The 20,095-nt window shown below is 33.9% G+C and overlaps 1 protein-coding gene across 2 annotated transcripts; it reads right to left on the reverse strand.

The window, feature by feature from the left end:
• Positions 1 to 1,828: 1,828 nt before the first annotated feature.
• Fbw5 (F-box and WD repeat domain containing 5) lies at positions 1,829 to 9,792 on the reverse strand. 2 transcript variants are annotated; one of them, XM_065501256.1, is made up of 10 exons: positions 9,283 to 9,792; positions 8,833 to 9,210; positions 8,598 to 8,755; positions 4,036 to 4,219; positions 3,665 to 3,975; positions 3,148 to 3,597; positions 2,948 to 3,075; positions 2,680 to 2,892; positions 2,459 to 2,609; positions 1,829 to 2,387 (listed from the first exon to the last, which is right to left on the reverse strand). In XM_065501256.1, exons 2-10 carry the CDS (start codon positions 9,182 to 9,184, stop codon positions 2,295 to 2,297), a joined length of 2,040 nt encoding a protein of 679 aa, XP_065357328.1. In that variant the 5' UTR covers positions 9,185 to 9,210; positions 9,283 to 9,792; the 3' UTR covers positions 1,829 to 2,294. The 2 variants fall into 2 exon arrangements, with proteins under 2 accessions (XP_065357328.1, XP_065357327.1); XM_065501255.1 differs by having other exon boundaries at positions 8,833 to 9,369; positions 9,487 to 9,791.
• Positions 9,793 to 20,095: the final 10,303 nt, after the last annotated feature.

A 20,095-nucleotide genomic window follows, 5' to 3' on the forward strand; every position in this document is an offset into this window, starting at 1 on the left:
CTGACAAACTTGAGTGAACGTATCCTCGGAATGCCATTCCTATCGAGTTTAGATGAGCTATCAAGTATGAATGTAAGACGAATTCACATCATCAGATAATCTGGTTTATTTCATGGGTATCACAATGGGATCAGTTTTGAATGGGGCTCTTTGACGAGTTGCTGCCCATGGAATCTAACCTAACCTACGTTCCATCTTATATGAATATTATTTCTTATCGTACACCATTATTGAACCGTCACTATGTTTTACTGTTGGTAATTGATATCTAGGAGAATACCATTGTTTTGTTGGCCTACGTAAGTTGTGTTTTTCCAGCTGAGCCAATCAATATATAGTTGTGTTTTTCCAGCTGAGCCAATCAATATATAGTTTCGCAAAGTATAGACGTTTTTATACCCTTCACCTTCGTGAGAAGGGTATATATAAGTTTGTCATTCCGTTTGTAATTTCTACATTTTTCATTTCCGACCCTATAAAGTATATATATTCTGGATCCTTATAGATAGCGGAGTCGATTAAGCCATGTCCGTCTGTCTGTCTGTTGAAATCAATTTTCTGAAGACCCAGATATCTCCGGGATCCAAATCTTCAACAATTCTGTCAGACATACTTTCGAGAATTTTGCTATTTAAAATCAGCAAAATCCGTCCATAAATAACGGAGATATGAGCAAAAATCCGAGACAACCTCTGAAAATTTCATCAAAAAACACAATGTATTGCATGCTTTGACAAAAAAGCAACAAAACGTATGTTTGGATGTGCATGCTTTGCGTATTTTGTTTTTCTTTTGTGTTTTGTTTCTTTTGGAATTGTTGTTGTTTTTTATACAATTAAACGTATGTTTGGATGTGTGTTATTATAAAAAATAATAATGCATCCACAACAAAGGTGAAGGGTATATAAGATTCGGCATAGTCGAATATAGCACTCTTACTTGTTTTTATTGACTTTTCTTATGGGTGCTTTCTTGGCGGGTCGTCTGGGGAACAAATTCATTTCAGTTAACCAGTCAATGGTGACCTATATGTCAGTGAGACCGGGTGTGTTAAAAACATCAAAAACATGTGTTAAAAACATTATTCTCCGTTATTGTTTTTAAACAATTTTGTGAATTTTAACATTGAAGTAAAAGAGCTTAATGTGTCGATTATGGATGGCAACCGAACTTCAGTTGCGTTGCCAGAGGGCAACCACCAATTTCTGGTTGCCATTTGGCAACAGAAAATTATGCTGCCAGTTGCGGAAACTAGAAAAAAACTCAAACAAAAAAATTACTCAAAATAATCACACATACGACTGTTTTGTTTTCACATAGTTTTTTCTACTAATACATTCTCACCTCTTAGGTTTTTGACAACTGAGTTAGGTCTTTGACAGGTGAGTTTCCGCTCTATGTCTATTCTCTATGTCCACAATCGACCCATAAATTGATTAAATATCTTTGTTTTATTGTCAAAGAGCATACAATTAAAAAAAAGTAAACTATTAGTGCGTGCGACCGACGACACCATTGATGAAAGTCAAATTTTCATCACCATTGGCTGGTTAATCGACGTCTAGCAGTGTAGACGCCAATTGGGACTCCTAGGGCTTTCTCAAATGAAAATTAAACGAAATGTAGTTAATAAGTAAATTCAGATTACAAAGAATAAAAATGCAAAAGGTGAGATAAATTGGATACCGTCGAGTCATGCACAGTGTTGAATTTTTTTGCTCGAAACCGTAATCGAACGTGTAACAGTACCTTTATAGTATAATTTGGTGATAATTACATACATTTTTTAATAGCAAAAACATTTTTTTTAAATTTACATTTGAAATAGTTGTCTTTTTCTTTTGTAATTTATTAGCAAAATATATATATATTTAATAACAAGTTACACAAAAATTATTGTTTAACATAAAATAGGTTTTTTAAAATATATTTTAGACAAAATTGGGATCAAATATTTGCTTTAGTAACATGTATAATTTAAATTTTCTCTATTTTTAATTTGCCATGCCAAACAAAACATTCTATTATTTTATGCTTAAAAAGTATTTTAAAATTTAGTTTAAATCTCAATAGTTTTCATAATTTAATTTTTTTTTTAATCTCACATTAATAATTTTTCAACATTTAACAAATTTAACTGTTCTACAGTTGCTTTTTTTTAAAGAATTTTTTGTTTGTCTACAAACTACTTGGATTCTATAATGAACTAATTTCACATTTAAGTATATTTGATTTTTTTTTTAAATATTGCCGCATTTAGGTTGTATTGAATTTTATTTTCTGCAAACTTTAAGTTATGCAGAATTATTTAATTTTAAATCAAATGCTTCTGTATTATTTGTAGTATCAATATTAAGTTCTTTAGCTTTAGTACGTGATCGCCAAATCTGAAAATGAATAAATGGTTTATGTAGTTTTAATTACTAAAGAGTTTAGTTTTAGAATTTCCAAATTGTACCTTAATTGTAAAATCATCACTTGTAGTAACTAACATTTCTGAATCTTTTGGATTAAAAGCCACACTATTTACCACATCGATGTGTTTGTATTTAGCCAAGGAAACGCCATAATAACGATCCCACAAATAAGCATGCATATCTTCGGCACCACTAAAAGACAATTACAATATTGTTTCACAAGTTTGAAAATATACATAATTTCGAATTTGTTCGCCCCTACCTGGCCACATAGTCATCACAAACATCTAGGAATATAAAGAAACACTCTGTGCTCGGTGTATAGGCCTTGTGGGCACGCAACATATTGCCAACGCGTTTAAGAGTCATGAGATCAATGACATGAATATCAATTTCTTGGGCAATTGGTGGTGGCTCCAAAGCATTTGATATGATATAGTTTTCTGGCCAAGGACGGGTGTTGACATAAAGGTATCTAATAAAGAATTTTTATAAACAACAAATTTTAAGCAGACAATAATAAAATTAACCTGTGATCTGGACTTAAAGCCATGCCTATAATATGGCCATGCAAATCAATGACTTTATCGACTTTATCAAAACGATCTGCCACAGCCTCATAATTCCACCAATCGGGATCTGGGTCTCTTAATGGATTCTAAAGGTTATGATAAAGAAAGAGAAAAAATATATTTAATACTTTATAATGGTGAAAATATATTTTGCTTACTTTCTTTTCTGCCTTTTTAGCCGCAATTCTTTCTTTAAGTGAAGGACCTGGATCAAGTTTTTTGGGAAAAGTAACATGCTTTATACGTTTAATACCAATCTGATGTGGTGTATAGGTTTTGGAGCCTGTCGAAAATATTAAATATTTTGGTATAGAATTCTCCATATCATCGTATTCCTCAGCCGCCTCCATAGCTTCATCTTCTTCTTCATCTTCATTGCCGGAATCATCAGGACTAACATCTCCATGGAATAAACGTCTATATTCTTCAGCGAAATGTATAGAGATATCATCATTTTGTAAAGTAGAACGACTTGAAGAAGTAGACGGTAAAGAGTTATCCAAAGAGTTAGGGCTAGATGGGGAATGCCCTAGAGTGGCCATATGGGATAGAGGATTTCCCACAGTATCATTTTGTAAAGCATCTTGTTGCATTTCTACATCTTGATTCTTTACAATTCAAAAAGAAAAAATGTATTTAAAATATCTTTAAACTGGATGAAGAAAAATATAATACCTCATCTGTTGCCTCATTAACGAGATTCTGTTCAGCCAATGGATCATTTGACTCATCCAACCAGGGACATTTGGCCATCATTATGGCTCTCACTGAACTGGCATTGCGATTGTAAAACTTATACAATTGATTCATAATGGGCACATGCTCGGAGTCCACTTCCTGATTCGCCTTATTTAGCCATAACACCGAAGTGCTTACCAAATGGGCCAACCAGTGCAAATCACCCGATATTAAATACTGATCACTAAACCAGGTACCAAATATATCATAAGGCCGATTTAAGACACGACAACGCAAGTGGGAACCATCTGTTAAAGGAAAAATATATATTATTTATTCCGTCACTATAGTTTTTTGTTAAATCTAACCTTTGCCACCGACTGTGAATACTGCTATTTCTCCGGATGTACTGTGCGGTGAACCAAAATGTACTCCGGATACTAAGAGCAACGTATCGCTTTGATTAAATTGTGAGTATTGTGTATATTTCCAACTGAATTGTTTCATATTATGCGAATATTTTTCGCTACATGGGTGACCGGAATTCCAAATCTGCAATAAGTTTAAAGTCAGATGCAAAGTAAAAAAAACTTTTCCGAATTATACAAGAAGAAAATAATCATGCGTCTATTTGAAGGACAAAAAGAAAAATATTGAATTTGCAAAATTAAAATGATAGAAAAAACAATTTCCCTCTTTTGGAAATTGTGTAAAGCAAAATATTTCGTGGAAACATACATAATTGACAAAACCAAGAATAAAACTGAAATTAGGGAAGTAGTGGGGAAGACAGTATGTACAAGGGTACTAAAGAAGTGGTAGCAAAGGTGGACGCTATGGCCTTCAGGGACGATAGAGGATCCGAGGTGGGAGATATGGATAGTACTTTAGATGGTCTTACACTAATAGACGTTTATGCCAGGATAATGGAGCATGTGGAAGGCCTTCTTGGATTGTCGAGAGACTCTCGTGGCGAAACTTGTACCACTGAAAGGTTCGGGGGGATGGCTCAGCTGTCTGACGAGGAGTTAGATAGCACCGTGATATCTACTAACAGTCAGAAGACAGAAGGATCACCTCCTACCAATGAGGACAAGGGGATTCAACAGAGTCGATCGATAGAACGTCGCCCACATGGTGCTAATGACCTGGTACGGCAGGTCGCCGTAAATAAGTTGACCCTTCACGAGACATTTATAATACCAGAACGAAGGAAGAGAAAGCAAGGAGCGGTACCCGGAAATCTGGCTGGCGGAACATATTGACCAATCCAACTTCTGTACACTAAATGATGATGCCCCTACACGGATTATGGGTAATTGTGCTAGTTCGCCTGATATCACCATAGCGAGTCCTGGTCTGATTAACTGTACTACCTGGCTTGCACTTATTTCTGTAGGATCAGACTATTTACCCATAATCGTTTGTCTGGATAGATCCAAGGATTTCATCGTCTCTGAACGCCGAACTTACATCAACATACTCAATGGTGTATCGATTCCCTCCAACGTATACAAAGCAGAGAGGAAGTTTCGCAAGACCGTCACCGTAGCAGCCGCTCGCTTGGATGAATGTCCGTAATGTGACCGCATTTCCCAGCAGAAGCAGCGGGACTCGCAGATAAGCGTGATGACATCCGAAGTACCAACCCTGACGACCCTAGGATCGCGAGCGAGGTACAATCGCACAGGCCGGTTTACCTCCTGTCACCTGTAGCGAAAATACTCGTTAATACCAGCATGGATTCCGTAAGATGCACACCACCACCACAGCATTATCCGACATAGTCACTTAGAACTCACAGGGCTTAAATCAGCAGAGGCTGATCATAGTGGCACTTGACCTATCGAAGGCCTTCGACACTGTCAGTCACGCCACACTCTTCCAGGACATCCTGCAGTCCACAATACCCAACAACTCGAACAGATGGATAGTGAACTACCTGAGTGGCGTTCGTGGAGATCAGAGACAAATGCTCAAAACCCTGTACAGTTAAACAAGAAGTCCCTCAGGGCGGGGTACTGTCCCCACTCATGTTAACTTATATTTCTCTAAACTCCCAGTGCCCCCCATAGTGTGGAGGTAATCACCTATGCGGACGACTGCACCATCTTAGCGACAGGTCACAACGTTGATGAGCTTTTCGGTTTGGTAAATGGTTATCTCAACGAAATCCACAATTTGATCGACAGATTTGACCGACATTCATAGAGACGCCATCAATTCCGCGGTAGAAGGATACCGCCGATAGCAGACGCCGAGAACATTTTGCCGCGTAAAACAAGAGTCGTTCTGGCATAACTAAAATCAGGATGGAGCAACAGGCTTAATAGACCATGCCGCCCTCAAATTATGCACAGCATGTAGTCAGGGTCCTCATGACACCCTCCACGTATTCAGCTGTCTATCCAACCCTACTACACTACGTCCTATGGATTTATGGACTCATCCAATCGAAGTAGCACAATTCCATGGACTGGAACAACATGCAGAACCCAATGATTGAATATTGTAAAATTGTTTATGCTGCTACAACAACAACATACAGGGTAATGAGGTAGAAAATGATCTGATTTTGTCCTGGAACATTATAATGGATTACAGGGTGTTCAACGCAACCTCATTGGATGCAGAAGCTAACAAAATACTAATTTGGTTTGATAGGGAAGTCTCATGTCTCTAGTAGGAGTGATAATTGCAGCTTTCGTCATTAAATGTGACAGTGCAAGGATATTAATGAGCTAGAAATAGTTAGAATACATTTTACGTAACTGTCCGAGATTACAGAGATCACACAAAAATGACTAGGGGATAGATTTCACTACCAACTAGGGGATATAGCTAGATATGATGTAGCATGCTTCTAGAATTTATCATCGGAATAGGCTGGCTACTTAATTTCTGTCCTTCAGACCGGTATTTAATTGTCGCCTCACTTCTATCTTCTTAACTAGGACTATTCTTGTTATGATTCTTTTAGGTGAACTAAACAAAATTTTAAAAGATTCGTCTCAACTAGGGTTCCTAATATATCGGAATTTTTTTAATATTAAATTAAACCAGTAAATTTTATTCTAATAAATTGTCTTAAAATTTTACCAGTGTTTTAAAAGAATTATAAAATAAATATTTTGTTGTACAATGTTGGTCCAGCTTTCTTAAGGGTTTCTAATTTGATAATTTGTAATAATTTGTACAAATTATCGCTGGAAGTTACGAGATTCCGTTCGTTTACTTCGTAAAAACTTATAACGAGAGAGCAAGAGGGTCTTAAAAGTGACAATTCGTCATCATATTTTTTACTGGACATTTTCTGTTTAGTAAAAAATATCAACATAAAAATATGTTTAAAACATATTGTTGCAAATGTAAACAAAACAAAAAAGTTTAAAATTAACACAATTTACAAGTCTTGTAAAGAAAAAAGTAAAATAACACAAAAAAAATGTTTAAATTGATTTATAATAACATACAACTTATTTTTACAAATTGTTGTTCGCGTACTTTTTTTTGATATTTTTTAGATTGAGAGTAAATGTATTTTTACTCTCTAAATTAAAGTTACTGGATAATTTTTACTGGAAAGTACGCGAAAATATAAAACATGCGTAGTTAGTTGCGAAAGTGAAAATTTTCAAATTAGATAGTAGATAAACAAATTTAAACCACAACTAATGTTATTTTCTCTAAATATGAATATCCTTAAAAGTTGAAATGTGGCACGTTAGTAATTCCTTTAAGAATATACAATTTAAATTTGATTCATTATAAACCCTCCGTTAGTCGCAATCATTTTCAATCGAGAATAGTCGCAATGTATCAAATTGATATCAATAAAAAAAGTTGCATTTGAAAATAATCTCTTCACTTTTTATTTCGAAAACATAAAAACAATATTAAATGCAGTGTATTTAAAAGAGTAATACCAAAAAATTGCTTAAAATTTATGGTGTTTAAAAAAATTAACAATAAAAAAAAGTTTGCCTGTATTAAACAGATCAGTTGCGAGTAACGGAGGGTTAATAACCGAATTTTTCTACTGTGACTTGAGGTGAGTGAAAAAATATTCGAATATTTCAACGGTAATGCTTCTTTGCCAACTGAATATGTGTTGCAAGAACCAAAAAAATCGATGGATATAATAGAATAATTAAATTAGCAACAAATTTGGCAATCGCAACGAATATTATATTGTAACTTTAACTTCCCGGAAAATGTTTCCTGTGTAGAAACCCTAGTATAGGCATATGAAGCAAATAATTACCAAGAATAGTATTTTTTTCAAAAACCGCAGAAGTAAAATCGCAAGTTGTATTATATAATATGATATTGTTTAATACGATCGGCGCCAACGTAAGCAATTAAGTAGTTAAATAATTTAGCTATATATTATATTTTTCAATAAATTAACCCTGAAGGTTAAGTACCTACATTCAAATGATTTAGGAAGTAAATCATTTATTTATTGGAACGCAATTAATTCTCTTACAATACATAATAAACTACAGCACAATAAACATTTCTAAATGTATTGAATAATAACTAATTTTATTAGTTTAACAAAAGAGAATCATTAATACACTCTATATTTTTTTTATATTTTAAGGTAGTTTATAAATACTTCTTTCTATGTACAATTCTAATAAGCAATTTAATGAGATTTATCGATTCTGACGAAATTGCGAGACTTGGAGGATATGAAAAAAATACTTCAATTTCTAAGTTCACAAGTACTGTTTATATAAACCAAATATGAATGTGCCTACACAATGCCATTTTTAAAACACACAAGCAATCAGCATTGTAAAGGTCCTACCTCAATTTTACTACTTTGTGCACTTTGTATTGATTAAAATAAATTGTTATTTATGTACATACTTTCTTCCTGTTTATAGGTATATGTATGAATATTCGTTTAAATGGTACTCACAATAACATTACCATCCTTGGAACAGGTAGCAAACATTTCACCATTATGCGAAAAACTAACATGCAAAACTTGATGAACGTGTCCAGTTAGACACTGGGACTGAACAAATGGTATGCGGGATGTCAAACGCACATATTCATTTTTCCAACAAGAAGCACCTGTTGAAAATTGTGAAACAATACTTGTAATAACCTTGACACATTCGTATACACACATGTATGTTGATCATACATACCAGGTTTCAGAGGTATGGTGGGGTCAGTGCGAAAATGTTCCTGAAAGCGACGTTTCCACATTAAGTCATCGTTGGCCAATTCGTACCAACGACTGCAAGTGGCAGTCACACTGGCCACATCTTTAATGTTGAGCAATGACAGAATTTTCAGCAAAACCAGATCCGGTATGGTCCACCACAAGGATTCTTCTTCTGATTCATGCACTTTAACATTTTCTGGCTTTTCTTCCTCCTCGTTTGAATCATTGATCGTATCATCTATTTCAGAGACACCACTATCATCACTTATTTTCTGTTTCTTATACATGGTGTTGTTGGTGGCATAATTTTCTAATGCTTCCGCACATTCCATATTCCAATAAGATTTTCTTCTATTTCCTTCAATTTCTTATTATTTTTATTAGTTCTGATTTGTTTTTATGCAACAGAAATATTTTGAAGAAAATTTACTTGTTTCTTTTCTATTTTATTTGCGGTTTTATTATTACTGCCGTTTCGGTTTCTACAACTGGGTGCATTTGGTGAAGAAAACAAAAACTTGTTTGTGTTGAAAAGAAAAATAAACAATAAAGAAGATACAGCAGTTGCAGAAAAATAATAAAAAGATAAAAATTTCACTTTTATTCAACTTATTATGAAGTTCACCCTACAAACCCGATTGTTGTGTTTGAATCTCTGGCAGAGCTAAAATATGCAAAACTAACGAAAACAAAAATGACCAACCAACAGAAATAAATAAAACTACTAACGTATCACTACCAACAACAATAAAAACAATAAACAGCTGCTTGTGTTTAATGTGTTCAGGTGATGATGTCTGTCTGTTGTGTATATGTATGTGTTTTTTATTATTTTTAATTAAAATCTCAACACATCTAAATATTTCTATAAATAAAAACTTCTATGGACCAAAAATAACTTTCACCCCTTTGACATTCTCCAAAAGTTGTATTGTTCTGTTATTTTCCTTTTGGTTGCTGTTATTTTTTTCACCCACTTGATTGTAGTTTAATTACTTGTTAATTGATTGTCTTTAATTTAATTATGCGCATAGTTTTTAATTGTCGTCTAATCTATTGTAGTATTTTAATATATTTTGTTGATATAAAGCGTAGTAAACAAGTAAATTCAATAATAATAAAACCAAAAGAGATTGCAAATGTGGAAGCAAAACAAAGCAGCCGAAGATAAAAAATACAACAATAACAAAAAATATGTAAACACAATCAGCTGTCATGTTTTTGTTTAGGCTACAGCTGTTTTTGATTTTATTTAAATTTAAATCACCCTGTTGCAAGTTTCCATTTTGGCAGGGTTTGGAATTTTTTGAAAATATTTATATGTAGTTAAATTTTTAAATATTTACGTGGTCATTCAGAAAATTATATAATTTTTATTGAAATCCAATATTATATGGATCCAGAATATATTGTAATGTTTTTACCTTTCATTTGGTTTATTTCCTTTAAATAAACCGGATACTTTTCATTGGAAATAAAATCAGTTTAGTTTAAAATTTGTAACAACTCTTTATTCAACTGTACTCAACACCAGTTTAAATAGTCACTCTGTGTTTTTATAGAAACACACGTTTATAATTCACAACACACTTAAATTACATTTTATATTCAGTTGATGTTAACTCTAACAGCGCCTGTGATAAACTAAAACACCGACTGCAACCTCTGCCACTATTTGTACATAGCGTCATTTTCCTTCAGTAGCTTCGTGAAAATTCGATTTCTACAATGATCAACTCAAAGTTATTATTCAAAGTTGTATCTTCCACAGCTGTTAATCGGACGGTAAACGATATTGTCCATAATTAGAATTCTATAGAAATAGAAATGTTGAGAAACATGATGCAACTTGAAACCAGCAATTAGAAACCGTTATATTTGAATTCAAATACAATTTCGTAACAATATATTGGTTTTTTTCACCTTTTCAAAACGTTGGTTTATTTCCTTTAAATAAACCGGATACTTTTGATTGCAAATAAAAGCCGTTTAGTAGTTTAAAAATTGTAACAACTCTTTATTTACTTAAAATGTACAACAACAACAATTTAAATTGTCACTATGTGTTCTAATACACACACACTCGTACTAAATTTTATGAAGATCGGCCCATAATTGCTCATAACCCCCAGAAGGACCACTTTCAAAAAACAAATTAACATACATGAATTTCTTATAAGCATCGTAATTAGTTTGAAATTCGATTTCAATAATCATTATTTACACAAGTAACTACCCATTTGTATCACCATCAAATCAACTGGTAACCACTTTAAAATAGTAAGAAGTGCTTTAGAAGAAGTAGACTTTACAGCGCCTGTAATCAGTAATGCAATATTCCTTAGAACTCATTCAACGGCCTTCCGGTGAGAAGCATTATCCAAGGCATGTTCTGGTTACAGCATAATCTTTTATCTAGAATTTTTTTTTTCATCATTTATTTATTGTATCTTCATTATTTATTAGTCCAGCCAGTGCCGGACGAAAAAATTTTGTGTTCATAGTTGTTTTGGTTAAATTGGCATTCTTCCTTCTAGATTAGGTCTGCTGTGTCCCTCCTTCTTAATCGAGTGTGGCCACGGTTATCTAATATGTTGCGGGCCAGCGGGTTTGGGTGAACTTCAAGTTTTTTTTAAATATTTTTGTACGTTTTTCGAGATTTCAGTTTTTACAATGGGCACGTTTAGATCTTTGTGTATATTCGCGTTTTTGATATACCAGGGGGCAACTGTGATCATTCTTAGAAACTTGTTTTGGCGTCTTTGTATCTTTTCTACATTTGACGCTGAGGCCGTGCCCCATAACTGTATGCCATAACACCATATCGGTTTTATGATCATGTTATAAAGTAGAAGTTTACAATCTAAACTAAGCGTGGAGTTTCTGCCAATAAGCCAATTAATTTGAATTGATTTCAATTTCATTTGAGTCAACTTTGCATCTATATGACTTTTCCATGTAAGGCGACGATCGAGATGTATTCCGAGGTATTTCACTTCCGATTGTTGAATTATTGTTTGGTTATTGATATGAATAGGGGGGCATGATTCTCTACGCAATGTAAATGTTATGTGTGTACATTATTGCTCGTTGACTTTAATTTTCCATTGTTTTAACCATTTTTCTAATTCAAATATGTGGTTTTGTAAGTAACGTGCCGCTTGTTGAGGGTTTTCATGAATGCTTAGAATAGCAGTATCATCAGCAAATGTTGATGTATGAGTGCTATTGTTAGTTGGCATATCAGACGAATATATCAAATATAAAAAAGGTCCCAGGATACTGCCTTGGGGGACTCCAGCTTCAATGGGTTGTGCAGTACTTAAAAAGTTTCCCTCTTTAACATTAAAAGTTCGACCAGTTAAATAGCTTTCCAACAGCTTATGTGTGTTTGCGGGTAAATTTTGACACAGTTTGCATATTAATCCAGCATGCCATACCTTATCAAACGCTTGAGATATGTCGATGAAGAGTGCGGAACAGTATTTCTTTTCTTCAAACGCTTTTCTCACCATATTTACAAGTCTATGGGTTTGTTCGATAGTACTGTGTTTTCTTCTAAATCCAAATTGATGATTCGGAATACAATTGTTTTCAGTTAACATCGGGTACAACTTGTTCATAAGTATCTTCTCAAATAGCTTTGATATATTAGACAATAGGCTGATGGGTCTGTATGATTCTACTTTTGTGTGATCTTTTCCCGGCTTGGGTATCATGGTAACCAGTGAAACCTTCCATTCTGGAGGATAATATTCAAGTCGTAATATAGCATTAAAAATAAAAAAATCCATAAGCATCTTGTTGCTGATCTTGTCCATACCAGGCGCTTTCTTGGGATTCAAATCAACAACAGCATTTTCGATCTCTCGAATCTCAAAAAGGTAGTACGGGTACGGCTGCTCCAAAATGGGGTGCAACAGGTGGCAACTCAATTTCTTCGTTTGATGTGTTCGGTGTAAATACTTTTTTTAAATGATTAACAAACAGATTCCCTTTTTCAGTATCATTTCTTGCCCAACCACCACTTGAATTTCGCAAGGGGGACTTACATATAACGGGTCTTTTAAGACTTTTTGTTGCTCGCCATAATGAGTAATCCGATTGCGGGGTTGCGTCCAGGCTTTCTAAATATTTATTCAATGATTCCATTTTTCGAAATTCCAAGAGCTTTTTAAGTCTTTTTATACAATCTTTAAGCTTCGATTTTAGTTGGGGGGATCTGTGCAATTGCCACTCTCTGCGAAATCTTCTTTTTCATTTAAGAGCCGTTCGACATCTGTAGAATTAATTCTATTATATCTGATTTGTCGGGGGGTTTGGGTAGCATGTTGAGCAGCCAGTTTGAGATTTTTATCGAAATTGATAAGAGAGTGATCGATGTTTTCTGGTGTTCTTAGCGGTATGTTTTCCGAGCAATGTGTACTGAGGTATTTTTTATATTTGAGCCAATTTATTCTTGTGCCTGCCATCGCTAAATTACCAGTCGGGGATACAATTTCTAGGGGGCTCAATAAAGTAACAATAGTGGGTGAGTGATCTGAAGATAGTTCCAGCGAGTATTCAATTTGAATCATTTATCTAGGGATTGTTGTGTGTGGCTAAGAATGCCATTTTATTAATTTATTATAGTGATGGTAATATATAACAATATGCAAATACTGATTACTAGTTACTATTACAAGATTGCCATGTTCTTATATTATGTTAATGGTATGACATATACATATACAACATCTCCCTTCTTAAGTCAAAATAGTGTAATATAAAATAATGATTTACAATAAATATAATATAAGTATAAATGTTAATAAAAATAATTTATAAATTAAGTTTCTTAGGCTGTTTTACAATTCGACCTTTTCTTGTTATATATTCCTTGGAATCATTATTAACTGATGGTAATTCAACACTTGTCTGACTGTTTGTTTGGTATTCTTGATTAACTGGATTTTCTATTATTTTATTTTCTGATCTTTTCTTTATATGATCTTGACTTCTTCTGTAAAGAGAACCATTAGAATCTTTTACTATAAATGACCTTGGTTCTTTACATGAATCTATAATTTGTCCTTGAAACCAACAACTTGTTGGAGTTCTTTTAAACATAACATTATCTCCCTCCTGTAAAGGTTCAACTCTTCTAGCAGATTGGTTGTAATAATCTGAATATTTCTGAATGTTTGAATTCAACTTTTTAGTATATTCGTTCTTATTAATAACATTTGGTTCTAAATTTTTTAAAATAGATGGTATTTTTGTTCTTAAGGACCTTGACATTAAGAGCTCTGCTGGACTTGGTAGATTATCTTTTGGTGTTGTTCTATATTGAAGCAATGCCACATAAGGGTCTGAATGACTTTCTTGAGATTTTAATAACATTTTCTTGATTGTCTGAACAGAACGTTCTGCTAACCCATTGGACCTTGCCAAATAAGGACTAGATGTTTTGTGCTCAATTCCCCAATTATGGCAGAAGTCTTTAAAGTCCCTAGAATTATAAGGTGGGCCATTATCTGTTATTAATATAAAAGGAATTCCGTGTCTAGAAAAAATCGATTTTAATTTAAGTATAACTTGGGAACTATTGTACCCTGAATTAAGTAATTCTATTTCAATGTACTTAGAGTAATAATCAACCACAAGTAAATATGTTTTCTTGTTGAACTCGAATAAATCACATCCTAGCTTAAACCAGGGCATATCCACAATTTCATGAGGAACTATTTCCGATTTTGTTTTCGAGTTTTGGTAACGCATACACACCTCACAGTTTGAAACTACATTCTCAATGTCATTGTATAAATTGGGCCAATATACTGACTGTCGAGCTAGGTCTTTGCATCTCTGTATTCCCATGTGTCCCTCATGTATTTTTGACAGAACTGATCTACGTAAGCTTTCTGGAATTAAAATTTGATGATTCTTTAGTAAAACGCCATCCAAAACTGAAATATCTTCCTTTATCCTAAAATATGGCATCACCAATGGTTCAACATTCTTTTTATTATTTGGCCACCCGTTTTCTACATACGCAATAATCTTCTTAAACGTTTCATCTTCTCCTGTGTGTTCTCTAAGAATGTCCATTCTTGTAAAAGGTGTTTCTAAGCACGAAGCCACAAAATTGCAATGAAGAGAAGTTTCCTCATCCATTTCAGTTAATATTGTCTCTGATAAGGGCGCTCTTGATAGAGTATCAGCTATTTGCAGCTCTTTTCCTGGTTTGTAAGCTACGGACAAATTGTATAACTGTAACCGTAACATAAATCTTTGAAGTCTAGCTGGAATTTTGTACAGTGGCTTGTCAAATAAACTAACCAAAGGTTTATGGTCAGTTTCAACCAAAACCTTTGACCCATATACGAATTGATGAAACCTAGTACAACCAAACAGAATTGCAAATAATTCCTTCTCAATTTGAGCATAGTTTTGTTGTGATTCTGTCAATGAAACTGATGCATATGCTATTGGATGTTTATTATGCATAATTGTAGCACCAAGTGCAAATTTTGAAGCGTCAACGGACAACGTCAACTCTTTATTTGGGTCGAAATATGTTAATACTGGCGATTTTGTTATTTCCGATTTAAGATTCTGAAACTCTAACTCATGTCTCTCCGACCAATGCCATTGAATATCATTCCTCAAAAGTTCTCTTAAATTTTTATTTTTTAACGCTAAATTTTCTATAAACGCGCCTAAATAATTCACCATCCCCAAAAATCTTTGCAATTCCTTCACATTTTCCGGTTTAGGCATTTCAACAATAGATTTTATTTTATCTGCATCCGGTTTAATTCCAAAATTACTAAAAATATGACCTAGAAATTTTATCTCCGTTTGAAAAATTTTGCATTTAGACCTATTAAATCGTATTCCCACATCCTTTGCCCTTTGAAAAACCAATTCCAAAATTCTAAAATGTTCCTCTTTTGTAGACGAATAAATCAAAAAATCATCAATATAAATTATCAGCCCCGGAATATCGCCAAATAATTTTACCATTTCTGCATGAAAAATTTCAGGTGCAGAATTAATTCCGAATGGTAATCTCAAAAACCGATAACGCCCAAAAGGCGTATTAAATGTACATAACTTTGAGGACTGTTCATTCAATGGAACCATCCAGAACCCACTGTTAGCATCAAGAGCAGTGAAATACTTCGAACCATTTAGTTTGGCTTTACAGTCTTCAATATTTGGAAAAGGAAAATGTGGCCTTAAAATGGCCTTATTTAAATTTCTAGGGTCCAAGCAGAGTCTTAAATTTCCGTTAGGTTTCGAAACAAGTACAATTGAATTTACCCATTCAGTTGGTTCACTAACCTTTTTTATCACATTCAAATTTTCCATTCTGTTCAATTCCATTTTTAGTGGATCATACAATCTAAATGGAATCTTTCGTGGTGGATCAATTACAGGAGAGACATCCTTCTTTACTCTCAAATTACATTCGCCACGTAAAAGACCAAGGCCTCCAAACACATCAGAATACTTTTCAAAAATTTTATTTACGGACAAAATATTCAAATTTTTAACTAAATTCATTTCAATTGCTGACTGAAGACCTATTATATTTTTGCATTGGATATCTACTACATAAAATTTTAGAATATATGTTTGATTCTCATGAACAACTTTCAAATTTACACTTCCTAAAACTGACAACTTTTCTCCACTAAATGTAAAAATATTAACTTTAGTTTTCTTTAATAAGTTCTTAGTATTTAACTTATTTATAGAGTGTGTTGAAATGATATTAGCTTGAGCTCCAGTATCGATTTGACATACCATTTTGTTGTTTTCAATTCCCACCTCTATATTCCATTCTGCTACTGTTGATTTTGTTGTTTTAGAAAGAGCGCCAATAAATAAATCCTCTTCTTCTTCATCATTATCATAGTCGCCATCTTCGTCGATATTGACGTTTTTGACATATCGTTTTTTCATGAAGCACATTTTTGCAAAATGACCGCTTTTCCCACAATAGTGACATTTGACGCCTTCGGCCGGGCATTTGTTTTTATGGACTAGACCACATCGACCACAATGTGCAACCTGTTGTTTGTTGTAATTTGCAGACTTAAACGTTTTTCTGCGTACCATATTAACGACTGGTTCGTCATCTTGGATGTCCTCCAGTTTCAAAGCATTTTCTTTAGCCATAGCTATGGATTTAGCAATAGCAATAGCCCTATCCAAGGGAATACCACCCTCTGCCAATAACCTCTCTCGGATATTTCCATTTTTTGGCGACAAGCCGCAGGTAAAAATGTCCCTGACGAGATCTTCCCGCAATCCACCAAATTCGCAGTTTAAACTTAAGTTTTTCAAAATTGTGACATATTCATCAATTGCTTGATTTGGTTGTTGTTTGCAAATGAAAAATTTGTGGCGCTCCATTGCTATATTTACTTTTGGTATAAAAAAGCTTTCAAATTTTTCCACCAATGTTGAGTAGGTAATAGTATCAACATTCTCGTTAAAGGAGTTAAAAATCTCAAGGCAATCGCTGCCTAGATGATGAAGTAATAAGGCTACTTTACGACGATCTGCTTGTGTTTCCAAATTTGAAGCAGTCATAAATATTTTAAATTGGGTGTACCATAGCTTCCACTCCTTTGCCAAGTTTGGAGACTTTAAATTGATAGGCTGCAACGTTGTTGCAAAAAATTGTCCTCCTTCTATTCGTTGCATTTTGGAGGGAGCTGCCAAAATTTGCTCACCTTCCTGCATTTTTCTTAAGGCTTGTTGTAAATATTATTTTATATGTTTACTGTAAAAACTTTTATTTTATAGGCTTGTTAAATTCTTTACTCTTTAGATCCCACTTCTGACACCATGTTGTGTGTGGCTAAGAATGCCATTTTATTAATTTATTATAGTGATGGTAATATATAACAATATGCAAATACTGATTACTAGTTACTATTACAAGATTGCCATGTTCTTATATTATGTTAATGGTATGACATATACATATACAACAGGGATATTTTTCATCACTCTAAAATCTATAACATCCGGTATTTTTCGTGGGTCAGTAGGCCAGTAAGTAGGTTGGCCGCTCAAAGCACATTCAAATCCATTTTAGAAATTGTATTGAACAAAACACGACCTTTAGGGGTAACCAGTCGTGATCCCCAGAATGTGTGTTTAGCATTATAATCGCCAGCAACCAGGAAACGGGGGCCTAGTGATTTAAAAAATATATTATATTGACTTTCTGTAATTGAAAATCTAGGGGGTGAGTATATCGATGAAATCACTAAGTTTCTACGAAAATCTTCAAGACAGATTGTAGTAGCTTGAAGATAATCTTCGCAAAAATCACACATTAAGTAGTGTTTGATTCGAGTTTTTATTAAAATTGCCGAGCCTCCGCATGCTCTACCTCTGGGATCTTTGGTGTCATATATTACATATCCATTTATTCGAAATGAACTTCTGGACGTCAAATGAGTTTCAGAAACCAGCATTACATCAATTTGTTGGTTTCTTAAAAAATATTCGAGTTCGTTTTTGTGTTGGAGTATGCCGTTTGCATTCCAAAAACATATTCTTAGGCAGTTCATGGTCTGTTAAGCACAGCCTTCAATAACATTGGGGAAAATCTTTGGTTATCTAGAATGATGTCTATGTACTTTGCATTATCCCTGATATAAAGGCTGATTCCATTCAGTCTAGGTGGTCTTAAGTCATCAATCTTGTACCTCCTACTGAAGAGAACCAGTTCCGTATTTTGGTGGTTCACACAAAGTCCACTCGAAACACTCCACTCAGTGCAATGCAGATTCCATACAATATCAAGTACCCAGAAATTTACTAGATGTTAATACCGCAACGTCGTCAGCATATGCGACTGTTTTGATCCTTCTGCTATCCATTTCGAGCAGTAGTACACCTCCCAGCTTTGTTCCACGATTAGCCACTTTTGAGACACTAATGCCACCTAACGTAGCACATATGACTCTGCGGGAAAAATTGCTGGGGCTTCACTTTGTAGGCCTTCTAAAAGACCTGTTTACACATTCTTTAAGGTCGGATAATCATTCCACTGTGCCTTCTAATAACAAGTGATTGAATAAAAAAAGTATACAACAAAAAATTCAATACTGAGAATCATCCTTAGTATGTCTTCTAGCAGACCTCTAACAGAAGCGAGTTGGGAAGGTCTAAAATTTAAACGATTATGTCTGCAAAATAAGACCTTAGGAAAGCTTATTTACTGGATCTTTTTTCCCGTTGGGTTTGGGGTCCATCATCAAAAAATAAACTCGAATACTTCCACAACCCCAGCTATGCCTATGTCAAACATCATGTTAATCGGATCAGCCAGTTAGAATCGCCAGATTTATATCTGAAATGTTGAACCAGGAGGAAAATCAATAAATTTTAGATGTCAACTATTTTTATCAAATTTTAAAGCAATTTTTGTTTAAACGGATTATTTTTTTTCTTGAGCTGGTTTAATGTTCATTCAATTTGATTTTTAACACTAAAATTTTCAAACATCTCATTAAGCATATGTATACTTACTCATAGAACAGAAATAACTAACAAATATTGAATTTTCAAATGATTCTGCAATTAAACAGACATTTATTTATGTGAACAAACCCACAACAACCATTCGGAACTTTAATGATTGTTTTCGGTTAATGAACCTTTGTTGATAGTTCATGTTGCTGATGATCATGACGACGATGATGTGATGACATGCCTTCTACAGCAGCAACAAAATGCACAAATGCAAACTGACCTTGGTTAAAATAATGAATTTACTGAACCGGCTTTATGATGAACGATAAAAACAACAACACTTTATTACTTATTGAAAATAGGGAAAAAATAACTACAAAACAAATCCAGTTTGGAATAAAGGAATATTGAATGGAAAATAACGCTACGAAAAGTGCATCATTATTGAAATGAACAAGGAAATGAATTATTTAAATACGACCAGACAATACAATTATACACTGGGAGAAATGTGTATGTAATATTTGCATTAATTTATTAATAAGAGTTTCAAGGCGTTCGATATCAAATAACGACTGTAAAACGTAGTGCCGATATTGGATCTGATCTGCAAGACAGAAAATCGCTTACAAACATGTGATCAAATACTGCGACAAGACGCCAAGGGAAGAAAGGAGTTCCCAAACTTAATCCTTAATCGAAGAATGACGAGCTTTGAAAACATCAAAGAACAATGAAAAGTCGCTTTTGTCAGATGA

This window comes from Calliphora vicina, chromosome 2, assembly GCF_958450345.1.
Source record: "Calliphora vicina chromosome 2, idCalVici1.1, whole genome shotgun sequence".
Classification (NCBI taxonomy): Eukaryota; Metazoa; Arthropoda; class Insecta; order Diptera; family Calliphoridae; genus Calliphora; species Calliphora vicina.